The sequence below is a fragment of the Panicum virgatum genome, chromosome 9K, assembly GCF_016808335.1.
Source record: "Panicum virgatum strain AP13 chromosome 9K, P.virgatum_v5, whole genome shotgun sequence".
NCBI classification, from domain to species: Eukaryota; Viridiplantae; Streptophyta; class Magnoliopsida; order Poales; family Poaceae; genus Panicum; species Panicum virgatum.
In genome coordinates this window covers 17804678-17825826 of record NC_053144.1, presented here as the reverse complement: position 1 = coordinate 17825826, position 21149 = coordinate 17804678, and the positions used below count along the sequence as shown (strand labels likewise).

Sequence of the window (21149 nt, the reverse complement as noted above, 5' to 3'; positions counted from 1 at the left end):
GGATGGCTAGGGCACTGGTAAGTGACAGCCTGAGAGCGTGTTTTGGACAGGAGGCTGCCAGCTGGCCCGAGCTGTCTTTTTCTTTTTTCTTACCGTTGTAGGACCTGAGATGAGATTTTACACACGTAAAAAAAACATGTGAAATCGCATTGTCACTACCGGAAACCTCCAGTATGCCGTATGCCCACGGCTTTGCCGTGTGCACAAACACGGACACACGGCAAATATGTCCTTTGCAGTGTGCCAGTATATAGAGCACACGGCAAACGTGATGTTTGCCGTGTGTCCGAGCAAAAAACTCACGACAAAGATTTAGAACACGACAAAGAAGCATTATTTGACGTGTGTCTAATTTTTGACACACGGAAAAAAATTTATACACGGCAAAGAAGCACTATTTGCCGTGTGCCTAATTTTTTGCACACGGCAAAACTTTTACACACGGCAAAATTTTAAAAAAAATGTAGATTCTGCACTCCCAATTTTTTCTGCTATACATATACAGTGCATTGTACTCCTTGTTAAATTTTGGTATATTTATCTTTTTTTTGCTATATTTAGTTATTTGATTTCATTAATCGAATTTTTGGGGTTAAATTGGAAGTGTTTTGAATAGTGGAGTATAATGGATAGAAAAATGATTTTCATGGTAAGGAGTTCAAGGTGATGGCATAAGCCTGAAACAGAAGTAGATTTCGAAGATCTTGGTCGCGAATCATGCTAAGAACTGTTTGAACGAATCGTTCTAAAATTCCATTAAAAGCAAAAAAAAATCAGAAAATCATGAAATTTGTCATGGTATCATGATTTCATACATGTAGATTGTGGTAAAATTTTGGGAACATTTTGCAAAAGTTTTAACGTACGCTTGTTAGACATCGAAACATCTCCAAAGAAGATCCGTGAAATTGAGACGGAATCATTTACATTTGAACAGAACGTTAAGAACGAATTGGCGTTTGACTTTTAAAATTTTTGTTTGTGTAAAACAAAACATAGGTTCTTTGATGCCAAAGTTCGGTTAATTTTGATATCAGTGGTATAATTATATTTTTTTGTAATTAAATAATATCATGTCATATCTATTGATCTTGAGCTATCACTGCATAAAATAATAGGTTTGTTGTGTATAATTACTAAACATTAATTTTTGAGTAAATTTTGCAAGGTATTTGAAGTATATGCAATAAAATTTAGTTAAACAGTAGGCAAACTGAATGAAAATATAAATTGAAAAGAAAAAATATTTACCGCGTGCTTGGCCCTCGGCACACGGCAAACACGGGCCTTTGCCGTGTGCATGGCCGGCGGCACACGGCAAACACAGTCGTGCCGCGCCGCCCGCCCGCCCGCCATGCACCGGCGCCCGCCGGCCACGCCCCGCCCGCCCGCCGGGCAAGCCTTGGCCGCCCGCCACGGCTCGCCGCGCGCCCTGGCCGCCCGCCACACGTCGCCGCGTGCCCTGCCCGCCACGCAGCGCCGCCGGCCCCGCACGTTTGCCGTGGGCCAGATCGGCGGCACACGGCAAACACTTGCCACGTCATCAATCCAAGGCATGAAAATGAAGCTCTCCCATTGGTTCAAAAATCGTGTGCCGGATCATCCCCCTCTCTCCCAAGTCAAGGCCGCCGGCCCTCCTCTCTCTCTCTGCGTCGTCCTCAACGACGGCCATATGGGCGGCGGCGGCGGCATCGGGCCCTAGGCCGGCGAGAGCTCCTCCTCCCCGGCCACCTCCCTCCCCGGCCCTCTCCGTCCATCTCCCTCTCGGGGCTCCTCTCCTCCCCCCTTCGCTCACCCCTCACCGGAATAAATCGACCGGTGAGGAGGGGCGGCGGGGCGAGGAGCGGCAGCCGCGGCCAGCTAGCTTGCAGGAGCAGAGCAGCTCACGGTGGCGGAGCGGGCGCGCGATGGTGGAGCAGAGCAGCTCGCGGCGGCGGCGCGGCAGGGCGACAGCGGGGCGGCAGTGGCGCGTGAGCGGAAGTGGAGCAGCGGCTGGCGCAACAGTGGCTACGCGCCGACTGGGGGCCGAGCTGCACGGCGGCGGCAGTGCATCGGACGGGAACTAGGCGGCGCGCAAGCCGGGGTCCGGGCGGCGGAGGCGCGTCAGACGGGGGCAGCGGCGCGGCGGCCGCGGAGCCGATGGCGGTGCGCAGATCGGGGACCGAGCGGCGCAACGGTGGCTGCGCGGGCGGCGACGCGGCCAGGGTGCGTGCTCCGGCGCCGGCAGGCGGCGCGGCGGCCGTGGGCCATGAGGGATTTTTTTTATTTTTCGAAAAATAATTTGCCGTGTGCCATGTCGGCAGGGCACACGGCAAACTTTGTCTCCACGTCACCTTTTCTGCGGGCCGCTTTTTTTTTGCCGTGGGCCAAGATCAGCACACGGCAAAGGCCGCCTTTGCCGACGCCTGAATGCCGTGTGCTCTTTGCCGTGTGCGGCACACGGCAAAACCTTTGCTGTGTGCATATAGGCGGTTTTGCCGTGTGCTTTGGCACACGGAAAAGAGGTGGTTTCCGGTAGTGTGTATGGCATCTGGTTTCATGACAGGGAATGTTTAGATGTAGTTAGGGGTGGTAAACGGCCGTGAAATTTGGCATAGATAATCTAAGGGCGGGACACTAATCCTATACAATTTTGAACTAAAAAAGTTAAATTGGGTTGTGAAGTGACCACTAGGGCCATGACCCATTACCACCCCTAGATGCAGTAATGATAACCATCTTTCTACAGTTATATAGCCAAATTTTTGGAGGTAGTGGTGTTCCCGCTTGCCGGAGAGGATATACTGTTCAATTAGTTGGAGGGCAATAAATAAGATATCAATATAGGTATTGAAAATGAAAACTAGTTAAATTCAGGACCACACGGGATTTTTTTTCTTGGAGGGGTCTGATGCAACTCAAATTAATTTATAAAATGGTACATGGCGGAAATTTAAACGTGTGTCACTTATATTTATTTAAATGAAGTACCTAGGCGAAATTGCTTTCTCCTTGTATGTACATTGACGTAGGGTGGCTCGTTGTTTCATGTTACGGCCTCCTCGCTCGCACAGCTTATCTCTTCCTTAATTTCTAAGTTTTTTTTCTTGCACAGTTTTGTTATATGTATTGTATTTGTTTGGGTTCATGACATGCATAATAACCAAGTGGCGAGGATTGTCAAAGAAATCACTGGGGTCATCTGACCATGATAGGTTACAGTGTCTCCATCCTGGAAAATCTATTCCACGCACGTGGACGGGCGAGCCCGAGGTGTTGGTCGAGGCGGCTTAGGGTTTCGGGTTTTCGGGGCTTCAATGGTCACCGGCCCTAGAGGAGGAGGTCGGCGGTGGCGGCGGCCCGACAGTGGTGACTCTTTGGCCGGTGGCGGAGGCGAGGCGGCACTCCAGCACCGCCGACTGCTCAGGGCCGGATATCCGGTGCGCGGTGAGCCAGCGGTGTGGGCGAGAGAAGGTCGGAAAGGGAAAGGTGGGTGGTGGGTCAGTGGCGCGGCGGCGAGAGGCGCCAGAGCCTGGGGAGGTAGGGAAGGTTGATAAGATAATAAATTTATGTAGCACCATCAACTTTGTGTTCGTTCACCATGCTATAATTGTGCAAGATATTGATTGTCCATGTTCCAATTAAGATTTCGAATGATTTATTCATATTCCTATTAGGATTCCGTTTGATTTGTCCGAACTCCGATTAGAATTCCGATTGACGAACAAAGGAACACTGCTTGCTTTTGAAATAGTAGAGATAAAACAACATAGCTCCATAGCCTACTATGAATCTTGCGGGAGATAAAAACAACATAGCTCCATATAATTTTTTTGGTAAATTTATGATATTTGGCCCAAGGCCTACTATGAATCTTGCGGGAGATACTTTGCCTGCACATCACGTAGCTCCATAGCCCACCCGCTTCAACGGTGATTGTAGCCCATCAATAATAAACTACAACACAGCAAGCTATTTATTTCTTTTATTATTTTTGTTTCTATTTCTTATTTCAATCTTTATAACTACTCGTGTCTAATGGATTATGATTTTGTACTTGATTCGACAATGTATGAAACCTAATTAATATTTTGGATAAACTTGTTCATCATTTTATGTTGAAATGTTGAAAGAACATATCCAGAATGTTGACATGTATATTCGAATATTAAAATTTTACATTCCAAATATTGATTTTTTTAAAAATAAATACATTCATATTAGATCTTATTTTGTTGCATTTGTTCTAAACAACATGGTGGACTAAATGAAATCCAAAATGGGAAAAGGTGCATTTCAAGTTTGAGAATTAATTAATCACACATACATTTCCTCCAATAAAAAATGTGCCAAATGCATGCTCATTGGCTTATTACCCCCACCACATCTCAACCATCCATTTACCATAGCACTATCAAACACTATGGTATTGTGGCTGTTTTCAACGTATATGCAACCCACTTGGTGGTCCAATGGGTTTGTTTATAGGCCTGTATAGGAAATGGAAAACTGTAACAATGAGGCATTGACAAGTTGTAACTAAAAAAAGTTAATTGTAAGGCCATTTGAGTCCCAGTTTTCCAAAGATGTCAAAGTAAACCTGGTTTCATTAAAGCACAGACGCCATTTTATCATCCGCGGTGACCAAGCCATCCGTTCCAAAATCCCAGAGGGTCCATCACATGTCCGCTGCTTGGAGTCCCAGCACAACCAAAAGTTTTTGAGCGTCTTCCCAGTTCTTGTCCCCATTACCTTCAATCCAACCCATGCAAGTCTCTAGACATGTAAACCATTCCTCAATTATGTTGTCTCTTAGCTAGATTATCCCATATGTTTAATAATTATGAGATATAAACAATAAAAAATAAGAATGTAAGCAATCGGCCATTTTCAGGTATGTAAGTAGGCACAAGGCCTACACCATAGGCTAAAGTGATAAAACTGAATAAATGGCTATACATAGTAAACATACCACCCCTCCCAACCCCCCCCCCACCCACCCCACACACACAGTGTAACATCCCGTATTTTCACGGAATGTTATATAGTGCAAAAATGTGAAATTTCAAAAACTTTTTGTGTGCATGTGTAATTAGGTAGACATAATGTAAGGTTGATCTCTCCTTCCATCTCGAATTCCTAGTAAATTAAAAGCAAAACAAATATAAGGATATAAATGTTAGTGTGTTATATTTGGAGTTGGAGTTTATTCGTATCTACCTTGTATAAATTTTGGTTTGAATGATTTTTGTTTAAAATTGTGTGGTGATTAATTTGAATTAGGCCATTCAAATTAATCACAAAAGGCTAAACAAAATCCAAACCTACTAACAGGCCTAAACCTGCCCAACCTCTTAGCCAGTCCAAACCCACATGCCCTTTCGGCCTGCTTCACCAGCGGGATTTTTTTCATTTTTGTATTTAAAAAAAATTAAAATTTCAAAAATATATGGCGATTTCGAAAAATTTTAAAACTATACCCCTGTCGCCTCTTGCCTGGGCGACAGGCCTCTGGCTGGGCGACAGGGCCTAAATGTAAAAAAAAATTACATTTAGGTCCTGGCGCCCGGGACGCATTAAACAGCGAACTTGTAAAATAGATATAAAATCGTAGCAAAATCTAAAAAATACAAACTCAACTGTTCTAGATTCTATGAAACAAGATCTACAACAAGATCTGCAAAATTGGTATTTTTATAGAATCCAGAACAGTTGAGTTTGTATTTTTTTTATTTTTCTACGATTTTATATCGATTTTACAAGTTCGCTATTTAATGTGTCCCGGGTACCAGGACCTAAATATAAATTTTTTTTACATTTAGGTCCTGTCGCCCAGCCAGGGGGCGACAGGGGTATAGTTTTGAAATTTTTCGAAACCGCCATATATTTTTGAAATTTTAATTTTTTTAAATATAAAAATGAAAAAAAAATCCTCACCAGCGAGCCCGACCAGCCTGCCCGGCCTGCTAACCCCGCTCGCGCGGCCCAACCCGTCGCGGCCCAGCGCTACCACAGCACCAGCCCAACCCAGCACCCCGCACCTCACCCTTTCGCCACGCTCGCTGACGCCCTGGGCCCGCACGTCAGCGGTGCCCCTGTGCCTTTTTCCTCTACCTCGCGACGCTGCTCTGCCCCGCCTCCGCTTTTCGCCTTTACCGCCGGCGCCGATGCCAGCAACCGCGCTCGCCGCCCCGCTTCGCGACAAGGCGCGGAAACCGCCCAGCCGCGCGCCTTGACCACCCCGAGACCCCAAAACCCTAGCTACCACGTGCGCCGCGCCGTGCGATGGCCGCCACGCGTCCACGCGCGCGTCCCCGGGCCGGACCGTCGATCCTCGACGTCCGTGCCCAAGCTGAGACCTAGAAGCGCCTATAAAACCCCCCAATCGACCTCTCCAAACCCTAGCCTCCTATCCTCTCGCCTCAATCGAGCGCCGCCGCCACCAAATCGAGAAAACAGAGGAGGGCGGAAGGAGAGCAGGAAGAGGAGAGCTCGGAGCCAAGGAAGAAGAAGGGGATAGGAGCTGAAGAGGAGGACGACTGCCGCCGCGGCCCGACGACGCCGGCCAACACCAGGCCAAGGAGGGAGGTGGAGACGCCGCCGCCACCACGTCAAGCGTGCAGAGGAGGAGGACGCCATCGCCGGGGGCTTCCTCACACCTGCGCCGAACGACGACACCGGCGCAGCGGTTCTCCCTGCACTGCTACGAGCCACCGGCCTCGACTCACCACCGCGTCACGCCTGACCTCCACGAGCCTGCCGGTGAGCCACCGTCGCGCCGCCCTTTCTCCCCCGTCTGCTCGCCTTGCTGTCCGGCCGCCGTACGCCGCCGATGAACCCTCCTAGTGAGCCATAGGAACCCCGTTTCCCCTTTCTTGCAGGGACCCGACGACCGTGCCAACACCGTAAACCCCGCTGCCCTACCGTCGCTCCTGCCCGCCGACCGGCACGCCACGACCACGCTCCGACGTGCGGGCTTGGACCACGGCCAAAGGGCCGCCCTTTTTCCTTCGCCTAGCAAACCTACCCCAAGCCGGCCACAAGGCCAAGGCTTGAGCCTCCCCGGTACCGCCACCGCGGTCAAGGCCGCCCAGACCTTGCTCGCACGAGCACCTTTGCCTCACCGCAGGCCCGTCCCCGCTCTGGCCTCGCCACACTCCGCACGAGCACGCGCCATGCTGTGCCGTCGCTCCGGCGTGCACACGCGCACGAGCCCCGCTGGCCACAAGGCCGCGTCTTGGACCTCCCCCGGGTCGAAACCGAGCCTTGCCATGACCGTGCCGTGCACGTGGCCGCGCGAACGCGCTGCACCATCCGTGCCCGGCCTCGCCGTCGCCCTGACGCCCCGTTCCGCCGCGCCGTGGCCACGCCACGACGCGCACGACCTCCTGCACGAGCCAAGGCCCCGCCTTTCGGGCTGGCCGCGCGCTCACCACCTCGCTCGTCCTGCCTTGCCGCCCTGCCACGTCGCCGCCGGTGCGCCGAGGTCCCGCCGCGGTACGTTGACGCCGTGACCGCGCCCAGCCCCTGTCCACGCCGCGACGTCGCGGCGTGGTGAGCAACCAGCCGTAGCGACGTTCTGTCGAGCACCTGCAGAGCACACACCACCCACACACCCACGGACGCCACGCGATCGACCACACCGCACGAGAGCCGCACCGGATCTGTCTTGCCGCACCAGATCCGCCTCTCCACTGACAGGCGAGCCCCGCTTGTCAGTGGGCGAGGGGAACCCTGCCCCGTGGGCCATGCCTGTAAGTGAGAGAAGAGGGGAGGAGGTGCCGACTGGGCCGTGGCCTCTTTTCCAGCCCGGCAGGCCGAGCCGCCCTGCAGGCTGTTTCCCGAGCCGGCCCATTTTCCTGAGCCGTGATCCGAGCCGGCCCGTTCCTAATCTGAGCCGAGCCCTTTTCCTTTGAGCCCAGCAACCAAGCCAACCCTTCCCTTTTTCCTTTAAACCCAGCTGACACGCGGGTCCCACGTGTCATCCTCAGGGTGAGGCTGACAGGTGGGACCACTAACCTGTGGACCCCGCTGACCAGGCGTTGACCGTTGACTGTATGTTTTTTCTTTTTCTGAAATGATTTAATAATTTCAGAAATAGATTTAGGCTTCAAAAATTTATAATAAATTAACCGGAGCTCTAAAAATTATGAAACCAATTTCATAATTTTTCTAAAATCATGATCTACCCATTATAGTAGGTTTTGGTGTGATTTGGATCTTATTTGGATACTTTTATGCACTTTTGCACTTTAGCGCCCTTAGTAATTCGTAATTACAAATAGGCCCTTAGCGAGGAGGAGCTGATCGACGCCTCAGACACCCAGAGGACCCAGGAGGACGTCCCGAACTACGAGAAGACTCCGAAGACCTAGAACGACTATGAGAAGTCTCAGGTTCACGCCCATCTATGATTTGATTACCTATTAGACATTGCTTGCTAGAACTGCTATCGCTTTATTACTGTTATGAGATGAACCTGCATAGCCAATTGTGTGCCCTTATTCCTTGAACTCCTAATATAAACCATGTTGAATGGTTGATATGCTTGCATGTGTATGTGTGGGATTTCCTCGTGATATGATAGTCTTGGCGTGAGTGGAGATCCACCATATCAGGAGTTGGTGATTAGGGTTTTTAGCTGGGGGCGAGCAAGTTGACTTTGCTAGGGGTGTGTGTTGGGCACACCCTATGAGCACTTGTTGCGGGTGCACGTTGGTGTCATTGGACACGATTAGACTCTTGAGGTGTTTTGTGGGGCCTTACCTGTAATGGGTGCCATTCGCGGACCGTTGCGACGGATACGCATGAGGACGGGGATGCTCGCCCCGGCATATAAGGAACCGGTTGGTGTAGCTATGATTAGTGGGACTTTGTGAGCGTGCACACCACTTATCCACTATGCGGGTGGATCCAGTTCGAGGCTAGTAAGTGTGGTACCAAGCCTGTAGGCGGATGTAGTATCGGTGCAGGGGGAGCAGGTGTGGACCTGACGTTCCCCGATTCGCGGGATTCATGGGAATCCTATTCTAGATGGCTTCACAGTCTCGGGGCGACCTCTTGCGAAAGAACGAGCCCAAACCCAGGAAAGCAAGATGGTGCCATGGCTACTAGTTCTTGTTCTCAGTAGACCGGTGTCTCGTTGTCTGTCGGCTGGCCTCTGGCTGGCAGTGATTCGAGTGGGTCCAGGTGTACAACCCATGCAGGGTGAAATCTATACGTATAGCCACGTACTCGGCCATGTACATTCCTACTCTTCCGTTACTTCCATTAGTTAGTGTGCCTTGATACTTTTCTACCTCCCTCTAGTCTACTTTCCTGCTTGGACAGCAGCTGAGGTGCGAGGAGAGGGAGTTCTCGCACCGACTTGGTTGGATATCAGGGACTTGGGTGAGTCTCGGAGGTGTGAGTTGACCGGGAGTCTGAGATGCCGGAATGGAGTCCGGGATGCCGGAATGGCCCGCGTCAGGTGACTTGGCAGATGCTATACTTTGTTGATGCTACGTTTAGGAAACCTTAGCCTTATCCGTTGGCTATTTCTTTATACCATAATGCATCCACTTAAAAGCTTGCATACGGATGGTGACATGAACCTATCCCGTCTTTGGGGATAATTTGGTAGATACAGGATCCGACTCGAAGATCGACGACGACTTTGAAGGAAGGACTAAGGACGACTCGTGCTTCGCTCAAGTTTGCCTGTGAAGGAAGGACATCAAGATGGAGGTTGCCCCAGAAGTCTAGCTACCGCTTCCGTGTTCTGTTTGTTTCCTTTTGGCCCAATGGGCTTGTATCTGAATCTCATACTACAATCCGCTGGATTATGTAATAATTAAACTTTTATTGTGTTTAAACGCGAAGCATGACTATGATATGTAATTGAAATGAGTTCTGTATGTGATAGCTATTGATCCAGGGACTATCACGACGATACAGGGAGTCGGGTTGTCCGTTCGACAACCCGGTTCGTTTCACACAGACACACTGCGCCGTGCATGGTAAAACAGTGGGTCATATGAGAAACAATTTCTTCAGTAGTCCATGTTGGGAAATTAATCACAGATAAAAGATAAACCCAAATGCTAGCAATACTTCACAAGAACTAATCTGCCTACGAGAGCTGGGCCTTCCTCTCCAAATGGGTACTCCAGTTTTGTCAATAACAGGGTGTATATCCCCTTTTCTAAGCTTTCTATGGTGGAGAGGAACTCCAAATTAATTCAAAGGAAAATGACTAATCTTACAACAGAACAGGAGGCAAAAGCAATAGCATTATCGTAACTAACATTGACGAGAATCAAATCACATTTATCTGATAACTGTTCAATAGACACCAAAATCTAATTTAAGTTTTTAGCATTCTACGTTAAAGCCAAACAATATTTTCAATGTCTAATTGTGTTTTGGATAGTTTGCTTGTGGTGATAATGATCTCGGATGATCTGTGTGAGCGGAGCACCAATGAATGCATCAACAAATTTTGTACCAAATTTTACAATGTGGGAAAGAAAAACTCCATGAGCATCCTCCAACAACTATAATAAGCTTTTAAAGCCCGAGATGCAGTTAGGCTTCAACAAACTTTCAAGCATATCTATCAAATATTCAAATTTACATGATAAATGCATTTGCATATACATAGCATGTTGCAAAAACATGACCCGCAGAAGTCTCAATTCTAAGAGAAAATAACATACCGTACATAAACATCTTCATTGGATAACATCTTGCGCAGAATTATAAATATACCTTGGCATTGTACTTGCATTTTCCTTTTTTTTTATCTCAAAGAGTCATCAGGAAAAACTTCATTGTAGGACAGGAACCCTATGATATCACCATCCTGCACTGGGTCTATGCCTATTAAGAACTCAAGCTCAGATTCAGGTTGCATGAGATTAGTTTAACAGCTTCTTGCAATCTTCATGGCATGCATACCGGTAAAGCTCAACAATTAAGCTTAGATTACTGATCCACACTGAAAAGCTGCAGCCTGAATGCATCTGACTTATGGCAGTCACCAAAAATGTGAAAGGGGTTCGATACTTGAATATGGACAAACCTAAAATTTCAGATTTGATACTTGAATATGGACAAACTTAAAATTTCAGATAATGGATGATTATATGAACTCATTCAGGTGCTTAAGGTTTGAGATCCTCTGCAGTCTTGGAGGCTGTGACTTTGCCACTGACACGAGACCCACATGTCGGTAACAAAGCTACCATGAAGTCAACTGCAGAGGAGCTTCTCCCGGTGCTTAAAATTCTGCAATTCCATGTTTTCTGGGAGATACTTGGCAGTTGCCTGTACTGTATCAAATGCTAAGTTCAATAGTTACAAACCACCCTAGACCCAAGGTTCAGAAACAGAGCTACGAACTAAAGTCCTAGTCCGAAATAAAACATTGAGAAGAACCTCTAGTACTGAGGGAAAACATTGTTGAAACATGTTCATTTGTGTAAACAGGAGACCAGCAGGATTGTTCAAACATATTTCGGCCGGTACTGTTCTTTTGGCATAGCTGGAGTCCCCAGCAGGATTGTAATAACTTTGACACGTTATCGCTTTCTTTAAAAGCAGGATGAGTTCTTGATAATAAAAAAAGTTCATTTGTGTAAACACAGTGTGCCACTTTTTATGCAAAGGCAATTTCTTCTGCTATTTTATTCTCATCACCTTAATATCAGGTGATTATGCAGCAGAGGCCATTCATGTGTCAGAATAAGCAATTAATCCAATTATGCAAATGGTAGCAGAGGCCATTCTTCACCAAAGTAAGCAACAAAAAAGCTACCTTATATCAAAAACTATTTGGTGTTGATTCCAGGTTAACATCAACATTAGGTTAATAGCTATTGTAAGACTTGCTGCCCAGGAGACCAGCAGATCATGAGAAAGGTATATTCTAAAAGTCAGAAGAGATCCCGAGAAGACCAAATCAAGAACAGTAGCACTTCTATTCCATATATAAAGGCAGATCACGTAATTAATTACTATTTACTAGTCCGTCCATCCTACGAACTAGTAATAGGAGCCTAACTGGATTGAAGCGCTGCTGTTATTTCAGTACTTGGATCCTTGGACAAAGTCGACAATCGATAGCTACAGTCCACAAAAGAGACTAATTTCACCAGCAAGGCTAGCCTATTCTATTACTAAACTTAATCATCAGGACACGTTTAGTGTCTTATAAATAGCAATATGCTAGTATATTTCAAGTTGTGTTTTTCTATTCGGGGGCTCCCCTTGCCCAGCTCCCTCTAGCACCAGAATCTGTTCCTTCAAATTATGAATCTTTTTCTTCAACTCAGCAATTTCGGCATGTCGAATCGCAGATGCCTTTTTTATCATTTCCATTGTACCAACTGCTCTCCTTGGCAAGTAAACATCTTGATCGGTGCCTGTACTATTTGCATCTTTGTCCCAAGCATCTCTCACCCGATCAAACCGACTAAGATAGTAGAGCGTTTTAGTGCAAACTTCACTGCTAATAAGTTCAGTATTTCCATTTAACATCCTGCTAGAGGACCTCTCACTGTCTCCTGCAAAAGAAAAGGAGGCAAAGAGAAAGGAGACATTTCACTGTCTCCTGCTAGAGGACCTCTCACTGTGGTATTTGATTTCCATTTCAAATAATTTGGAAGGTAGGTCTGCTGTTTCAGAAATTTTTATACCTGATCCATTTCTGTTGGCTCCTGTGAAATCTTCCATAGGAGATTCTAAATCTCGGTTTGACACTAAGTTACCTTCATTTCCTTTCTCGTTGCAATCCAGAGAACCATTTTTTTCCTTGGACACCTTGTCTGTATTGTCAAAATCTCCTGTGGCAGTACATGTATGCAATTCTTCAGTTGGTCCTTCTAAGAGGCCATCATTGATTTGAATAGTAGCGGCATGAGTTAATAAATCTTGCTCTTGTCTGAGAGTTATGTTATTTGGAACACTTGCAAGTTCACAATCACGCTTGTTTTGCACTGTAACTTCCTTCACTACTAGGTTGTCCTGCTCATCGTTTGTTTCGCCAACCAGCTGATTTTCTTCATTAGGTTCTTGTAAGATGGACCATGTTGCTTCTATCTTGGGGCACTTCAGATGCATATCCAATCCATCTTCCTTGCTCGTTGCTTCATCGAATGCCATATCTTCCTTGCCCACTTCTTCATCAAGATCATCATCACTGATTTCCACAATGCTAACATGATTTGTTTGTGCAGCCATTTTCTCCACAACTTGGCTGTCCTGCATGTCGTTTCTTGCATCAGCAAGCTGGTTGTTTCTGTTTCCCACAGATTTCACAAGCATTGCATTCACCTGACATTCCTTGCCATTTGATTTATCACACTCTTCATTAGGTTCTTGTAAGATGGACCATGTTGCTTCTATCTTGGGGGACTTCAGATGCATATCCAATCCATCTTCCTTGCTCGTTGCTTCATCAAATACCATATCTTCCTTGCCCACTTCTTCATCAAGATCATCATCACTGATTTCAACAATGCTAACATGATTTCTTTGTGCGGCCATTTTCTCCACAACTTGGCTGTCCTGCATGTCGTTTCTTGCATCAGCAAGCTGGGTGTTTCTGTTTCCCACAGATTTCACAAGCATTGCATTAACCTGACATTCCTTGCCATTTGATTTATCACACTCTTCATCATCACTGATCACCAAGCAGTCTTCATGTGTCGGCAGCATATCAACTTCAGTCCTAGCTCCAGTAACTTCACTGCTTCCAGCACTAACTGCACCAGGGATGATATTAGGGAGCAGGACATCACAATTCTCTATTTCATTATTATTCTCCTCACTGGAGATATTAAGATTCTCCTCTCTACTTTGTTGGGAACATATGCCCTGTGCCTTTTTAGTAACTGGCCCATCGGACGATCCACCAACTACATCAGCCAAAGCTTGCCCAACATCTTTGTGTAAAACTTCCTTCTTTGATCCAACACTTGCAGATCTTGGTTGCATGCTTCCAACATTTTGCTCCTGGTCACCACCCTTCACCAAACATTCTGTGAGGTGCTGCTTAGGCATCTTAGTAATGCTATTGAGCTTTTCAGAAAGAGGAATGTGATCAAGCGGATCACTGGATGCATCTGGCGCAGGCTGAGGCATCCCAGTGGCAGCAGTGGCGGGCATTGCTTTAAATCTTAGGTGGGGCGGACAAGCACGGAGAACAAACCCTGGCATTGCCGCAGCTCGCCTTCTTGCTGCCTGGCTGGCTGAGGAGTGGGATGGGTAGACATTAGAACCAGTCAGTATGTGGGGCGGCCGGCCCCGGGTGGCAGGGTCCACATGCCGCTTTTTGCCTGAATTAGCTGCAGGAACCCCTTCTGTTTTTCTTTTCACCGGAGTAACAAAATCACGGCGATCTTTCATCTTTGCAGCATCAGAAACGGCAGTGCCACATGCTGATGAGTAAGGCTTCCACCACCGTTCATACTGAACCGTCACACCAGGCTCGTGATTTGGCACGATAAACTCAGAACTTTCGGCCTCTATGTTGTATGTATCCCATGCTTTCTCCAGATCTGAGCTTGCGCAGGGAACCATCCTGGGAATGTCCTGATCGAAGCCAAGCTGCCTTGCAACACGATGAGGACTGTACAACTCAATGCAGTTCATGCCGACAAGCTCACAAGCATGCAAACACCGCGCAAAGGACAAGAGCGCTTCACTTGTTGCAATATCCTGGCTGCGGACCCAAGAGCCACTGGTTTCTGGCTGCAGAGCAAAAAAACTGCAACTTCCATAGGGCCTCCACTCAAACTCCTTTGGTGACATGAACACTGCGTGCGCGTGCTTGGTGCTAAACCTTTTGACAACATCGTGCCACCGGGCAGCCCTTGGCATGTCATGGTTGCCGGGCGCAGGGGAGCTCACCGGTTCAGGGCGAAGCTGGGGAAAACGCTCCCAGACCCAAAGCTGGACGATGTGCACTGGTGCCGAGGCCACAAACAGCTCCTTTTCCTTGCCCAAGCTTATGTGGCGTTTGAGCGCGGAGAGATCATGGTAAATGCTGGCGAGCGCGGCAGGCGCGAGCGCGACGCTCTGGCCGAGCGCGAGGCGGGCCGCAATGGGGAGCACCTCTCGGCGAACCACGTTGAACGGCGGCCCCGGGAGCACGAAGAAGGAGAGCCACATGGCCAGGAACGCGCCGTGCTCGACCAGCTCGCGCGCCTCCCCAGCGCCGCCGCCGACGCCCGCGTCCGCGGACGCCGCCGCCTCCTTCTCGGGCGCGCGCTCGAGGAAGTGCTTCACCCACCCGCCGTAACTTGCTTTCTTCTTCTTGCTCCGGTTGAGCACGGCCAGGACGGCCTGGATCGCGCCCACGTCCTTCTCCAGCTGGCCCGAGACGGGCGCGCGCAGGGGGCCGCCGAGCAGGGGCAGGCCCGCGAGCGCGGCGACGTCCTCGAGGGTGACGGTGGCCTCGCCCCAGGGGAAGACGAAGGTGCCGGTGGCGGCGGACCAGAAGGCGGTGAGCTGGAGCAGCGCGCGCTCGTGCTTGCGCCGCCGCACCCGGCACGTGCTGGCGAGGACGCCGCCCAGGATCCCGAGCTCCCGCCACAGCGCCTCGTGCCGCGGACGGAGCCTGCCCACCCACTCCCGCCACCTCCGGGGCACGCACGCCCAGCCCCTGAGTTCCGCCTGGACCCCGCGGACGCGGGGCGGGCCGGAGCCGGGGTCGCCGGGCGGGGCCGGGAGAGGGGCGCCGAACCCGGCACGGGGCCGCAGGAAGAGGGCCGGCCGGACGCGGGGGCCGGAGGGGTCGGCGGCGGAGGCCATGGGGACCGTGGATTCCTCGACCAAGGGGTGCTCGCCGGCGGCCATTGCGGTGGTCGGCGCCGGCGGTGGGGTTTCGTTGGGGTTTGGAGAGCGAGGGGGGGAGTGGGAATGGGATCGGGGAAGAGACCACTTTTTGGGCTTCATTAAATGCCACACGGGGCTTTGTTATGCTGACCGTTGATTGTTGTCAACCACACCTGAGACTCTGACGATTCGTATTTTAAAATTTAAATCGCGGGGGAATTAGCTTACAGTTCAGTACTAGTACTACGAGTACAAATTCCGTCAGAGGAGGGACCACAACAACTTTCTATTCTTTCGCAAAAAAAAACAACTTTCTATAGATGCGGAAGGAGCCAGACTTGAAAAACATTTTTTTTGGGGAAAGCTTGTAAAACAATTTGTTTTGATGCGAAACATAAATATTGGAGGAACAAGCGGCCGTCGAATGTGAAATTTGACTTCACCATGTTGAGTAGCTCGCCAAGAAGATTGCAATGGACTTCGGGTCACTTGATTTGAAATCCGAATACAAAGTTATAACATTCACGTGGCACAAGCTGAAAGATGTTGATCCGCCGGTCCAAAACTTTTCACCGCCTAACTTGAGAAGGCTCACCAAATAGCACCCAAGTATTTGAGAAATGAGATCAGCGGAGAGCCTAATCAAGTTCAAAAGCCCGGTCGATCTTACATCCACGCCGGCTGTCTCAACAGCTTCATCAATCTTGGTCGGCCTTTCTAATACTAACACGTGAAAGAAGCACAACTCGGGACAGCACTAGGTATCTTTCTTTACTGAAACCGCGTCGCGGTGCTGGCCAGGGAGATGGGCCACGTAGGCCGGAAAACATCGGCCGTCGGATCGCGACGGCCAGAAATAGATAGGGACGTAAATTTTGCAAAAAAAACCCGAGCTTTATTAAAATGAACACGGAGTCCATCAATTTAATGGAAAACCCCTCGGACTTTATGGAGCCTTACTTTACAAAAAAACCCCTGAACTTTTAGTAATCGTGACGTACTCCGTGAATTTTGTAAAAAAACCTGGAATTTGTTAAAATGATTCTGAAGTCCATCAATTTTATGAAAAACCCCTTGAACTTTTCAGTAATCGACCGGTACTCCGTCGACGCCAAATTTACCAAATAACCCACGCAGTCTACCAATTTTACGAAAATCCCCCCGGACTTTTTGCAGTTCAATTTTTTAAAATAAAACTGAACTGGAGGGCATATTTCTACGCGGCAACGCCGCACAATGTTCTAGTTGGATTGAAAGCCGGTACAACGGAAAGTTGGGTGGCCTTTGTCGCATGAACTGCACAACTTATATCACCCGCTCCTAAACCTATCCACACATGGCGAGCATCCGCCTTGCCAGAATTTTTGTTTGCTAAGTTGAACATGCCATTTTCACACTGTATGTATGGTGGTAGATTTGATGAAGTGCAGAAGATACATCAGTAATTTTTTGATGTTTTAACATAGGAATGTTTTAGAAAGAAAAAAGTCTAAATTACTCCCCTCAACTATAGCCAAAGTCTAGATAACCCCTTAAACTATTGTTTGGTTCATTTTACCCCCCCCCCCCAAATTATACCATTTGGTTCAAATTACCTCTAATATAATTTATATTTCTTATTTCTCCATTCATAGGTGGAGTTTTAAGTTGAAATTTTGCAACATAATAGTACATACCATAACGCATATTAGAAAAATAATCATATTTTTTTATTATTATTTTGATAGGTTAGGATATTTCATAATAAATTAATCATTGGAATTCAAAATTATATGAAAACTAATGGCAAAAAGTTATGAAACTTTTTTCAAATATGCATTGTGATGTCCACTACTACCCTACAAAATTTAAAATTAAAATTCAACTTGTGTATGGAGAAACAAAAAAGATAAATTCTATTATGGGGTAAAATAAACTAAATGACATAGTTTAGAGGGTAAATTGAACCAAGTTATAGTTTAGGGGGTTATCCAAACTTTAGCTATAGTTGAGGGGGTAAATTGAACTTTAATCTATAACATCCCAGTTAATGTTAGATGGCTTTCAAATTTTAGGAAAACTTCACAATCCTCAAGTTATATTATATTCCCTCAATCTAAAAAATGTAATCCTAAAAAATTTCGGACAAAATAACAAAATGTGAAATAAACTTTCTTGTCCCTGTTATTATTCATATTTAATGCTAAATGCTCACGGCATTGCACTTACGCGTAATAAAATGGGGTAACAATGATAAGAACTGTAGGACAAGTTTCAAATCACACAATGATTTCTTTTTGAACGGAGTGAGTATGCATAGAAGCAACGCACGGCCTGCACAAAAGGAGCATCGCAAATTCTAGGTGGCCAAATTAAGAAAATGCCAATAGTAAACCACATGGAAAATGAAAAGAACCGAAACCCGAACTGAAGTTTCTAGATGACGATTGTTTATGGCTGAGAAACGATGAACAACACGTCTGTTTAGGTTCTTTCGTTGCTTGTCAGCAAGCCTTCTAAAAATTATTTACCCGCGCAAATTAAACGAGCCTCAACTGAAATCCCCAATTAAAAAACAAACCAGACTTCATGAGCAACCCTTGCTCATCCTATTACCGTATCATTAGTATATACTCCCTCCATTTCAAATTATAAGACATTCCAACAATCTTGGAGAGTCAAAGTTTTTTATATTTGACCAAATTTATATAATACAATAATGACATTTATTATATAAACTAAGTACCATTAGATTCTTTATTAGTTATATTTTCATAGTACATTAATTTGATATCATAAATTTTTATATTTCTCTCTATAATTTTGGTCAAACTTGAGATTGTTTTGACTCTCCAAAATTCTTGGGATGTCTTATAATTTGGAACGGAGGGAGTATGCATTATATTGATGTGCAGCGGTCTAAATATAGACTCCGTGTTTGAGACTTTGAGCCACACAACTTAACAAAACAAGTGTCCTGCACACCTTTATCTACAATAAAATAGAATAGACTAATGTACACCAAGTGCTGTGTACTAATGAAGGATCAAAGAGAGCTTTAGCTCATTTTAATAGTATAATTTCGAACATTCCAATAGTATAATATTTATTTTAAGAAATTTGTTTCTTATTCTCTTTTATTATGAAACACATAATACAGACGCAAACGATGTACGCGGACTCGGTCTCATGCGTACAGAAGGCAATCTAACCTCCTATAAGCACCTTTTCGTAATATCTATCCTTTTTTATTCTAAGTCTTCTTCTTTTTTAAAAAAAGTTCTACTTCCTCTATTCTCAAATATAGCGCATGGTCAGAATAATAATTCTTTTGAAACGCCTTAGGCCATTCCAACCCATAGTGTCCATAGATGATGTCTAAAGAAAAAAGAAAGCAAGAAACTACCTATAAACACTACCTTTCCAATGCATAGTTTTTATGATCCTGTTTGGAACATTAGCTTATGGCTAATTTTGAGAGCTAATATTTAACCTTAAATGGGTGGGCTAAGAATTAGCCCAGAGTAGGTTGTTTGGATCCGTTTGGATGTATGGGCTAATGCCCACATTCTCTCTCCTATTCTCATGTCTAGGTGTGTGTGCATACTCACATTTTTGAGGGACTATACAAAATTAGCCCTATTATCACCCCTTGGAGGGCTAAGGATTTAGGGAGGAATAATCCACTTTAACCCAAAATTATCCCACCTATTTGGATGCATGAGGGATAATTTGGGGATAAAAGGTGAGGGATAACTATTATCCCTATGTATTCAAACAGGTCTTATGGTGAATGAAGAAAATAAATCTCATCTAATCCTCTCTCTTATCTCTTATTGCCTCACCCTATCACTCTTGTCCATTCTTAGTTCTTGTGTAGACATGGTGTCTTCATGTCTCTTTTTTCTCATTAACTCTCTTACTATGTCATAAAATTGCTTATGTGGCAGCCTCATTAATACTATGGAACCATCCTACTAGGAGGGTTTGTGATGATCTCAACGATTCCAACTTTATTCGGGTTTGTTTACCGGCATTGTCGTTCGTGTAATTAGGGCGCGTTTAGTTCCCAAAAATTTTCACCTCCCCTTTAAACACATATATGAAGCACTAAATGTAATTAAATAACAAAACTAATTACACAGTTTGGATGTACATGACGAGACGAATCTTTTAAGCCTAATTAGTGCATGATTAGTCATAAGTGCTACAGTAACCCACATGTGCTAATGACGCGGTCAAAGGCCTCAAAAGATTCGTCTCGTGGTTTCCAAGTGAGTTCTGAAATTAGTTTTTTAATTACTATCCGAAAAGTCTTCCCGACATCCGGTCAAAGTGCTGATTTGACATCAAAAAATTTTTGGATGGAGAACTAAACGCACCCTTAGTCAAACTGGACACTTCAGTACTTCACCCGCCACTAGCTGTAGCCGCAGTCTTTTTCCCTCAGCTTGTCCGAACACATGGGCCTTGTTTGGCTCTCTGGTACTAGCTGTATTAGGAAATTTTGACCATTAATTGCTGGTATTAAGGTTCTGTTTGGCAGGATTCTGGCTCCTCCAAAAACGGCTCCGACTCCTCTAGTGGAACGGCTTTTCTGATGGAGCTGGAGCCGTTTTGGAAAACATTTGGCAAAACAACTTCACATGTTGAACTAATATTGTAAAATGTCTAAATTGCCTTTTTTTCTTTTCTTTTTCTCTCCTCTCCTTTTTTTTCCAACTCTCCTCTTATCCATTTGCCCGTCTCCTTCCTCGCAATTTAGCCAGCCCCGTCGCCTCCTCCTCCTTCAAGCGGCGGCGGCCCGCGCCTCCTCCACCCGCTGGCGGTGGCCCGCGCTTCCTCCTGCTCCCAGCGCGGCGGCCCGCATCTCCTCCTCCAATCACGGCGACCCGCGCCGCCTCCTCCTCCTCCTAGAGCGCCGGCGGCCCGCGCCTCCTCCTTCCTGCGGCTGCCGCCGGCCACCTTCTCCCCACGGCCCCTACCCGCGGCTGCCGCCGGCCCCCTTCTCCCCACGGCCCCTACCCGCGGCGGCTGCCAGCCACCTCCTCCTCGGCCCCGTAGGCCAGACCCTACACCCGCAGCTCCGCCAATCTCCTCCTACGCCTCCTCCTTCTGCTGCCAGCACCTCCGACCGCCGGCCGCCACCGTGAGCTCCCACCGGCCCTACACCTGCCGCCACGAGATGGTGCGAGGAGGGCGCGTGGGGGCAAAGGGGGCAAGAGACATGGAGAAGCTCCACGGAGCCGGACGGAGCCACCTTTTTCTAGCTCCGCCTCCCCCAAAGTGCTCCAGAGAGCGTGTTTTTCGGGGCTCCGGAGCCAGAGCCGAGAGCAAATCACCCGTTTGGCAGGGCTCCGGTCGGAGCCGGT

At 47.2% G+C, this 21149-nt stretch overlaps 1 protein-coding gene and 1 long non-coding RNA gene across 2 annotated transcripts; one reads left to right on the top strand and one right to left on the bottom strand.

The window, feature by feature from the left end:
* The first annotated feature begins 6094 nt into the window (after nt 1-6094).
* On the top strand, nt 6095-9875 carry LOC120650528. The gene is made up of 2 exons (XR_005665648.1): nt 6095-6741; nt 8265-9875. It is a non-coding gene; the product is annotated as an uncharacterized LOC120650528 (long non-coding RNA).
* Nucleotides 9876-11920: 2045 nt separating this feature from the next.
* LOC120650527 lies at nt 11921-15882 on the bottom strand. The gene is made up of 2 exons (XM_039927678.1): nt 12657-15882; nt 11921-12524 (listed from the first exon to the last, which is right to left on the bottom strand). The coding sequence occupies exons 1-2, from the start codon at nt 15817-15819 to the stop codon at nt 12187-12189; spliced, it is 3501 nt and encodes a 1166-aa protein (XP_039783612.1). The 5' UTR covers nt 15820-15882; the 3' UTR covers nt 11921-12186.
* Nucleotides 15883-21149: the final 5267 nt, after the last annotated feature.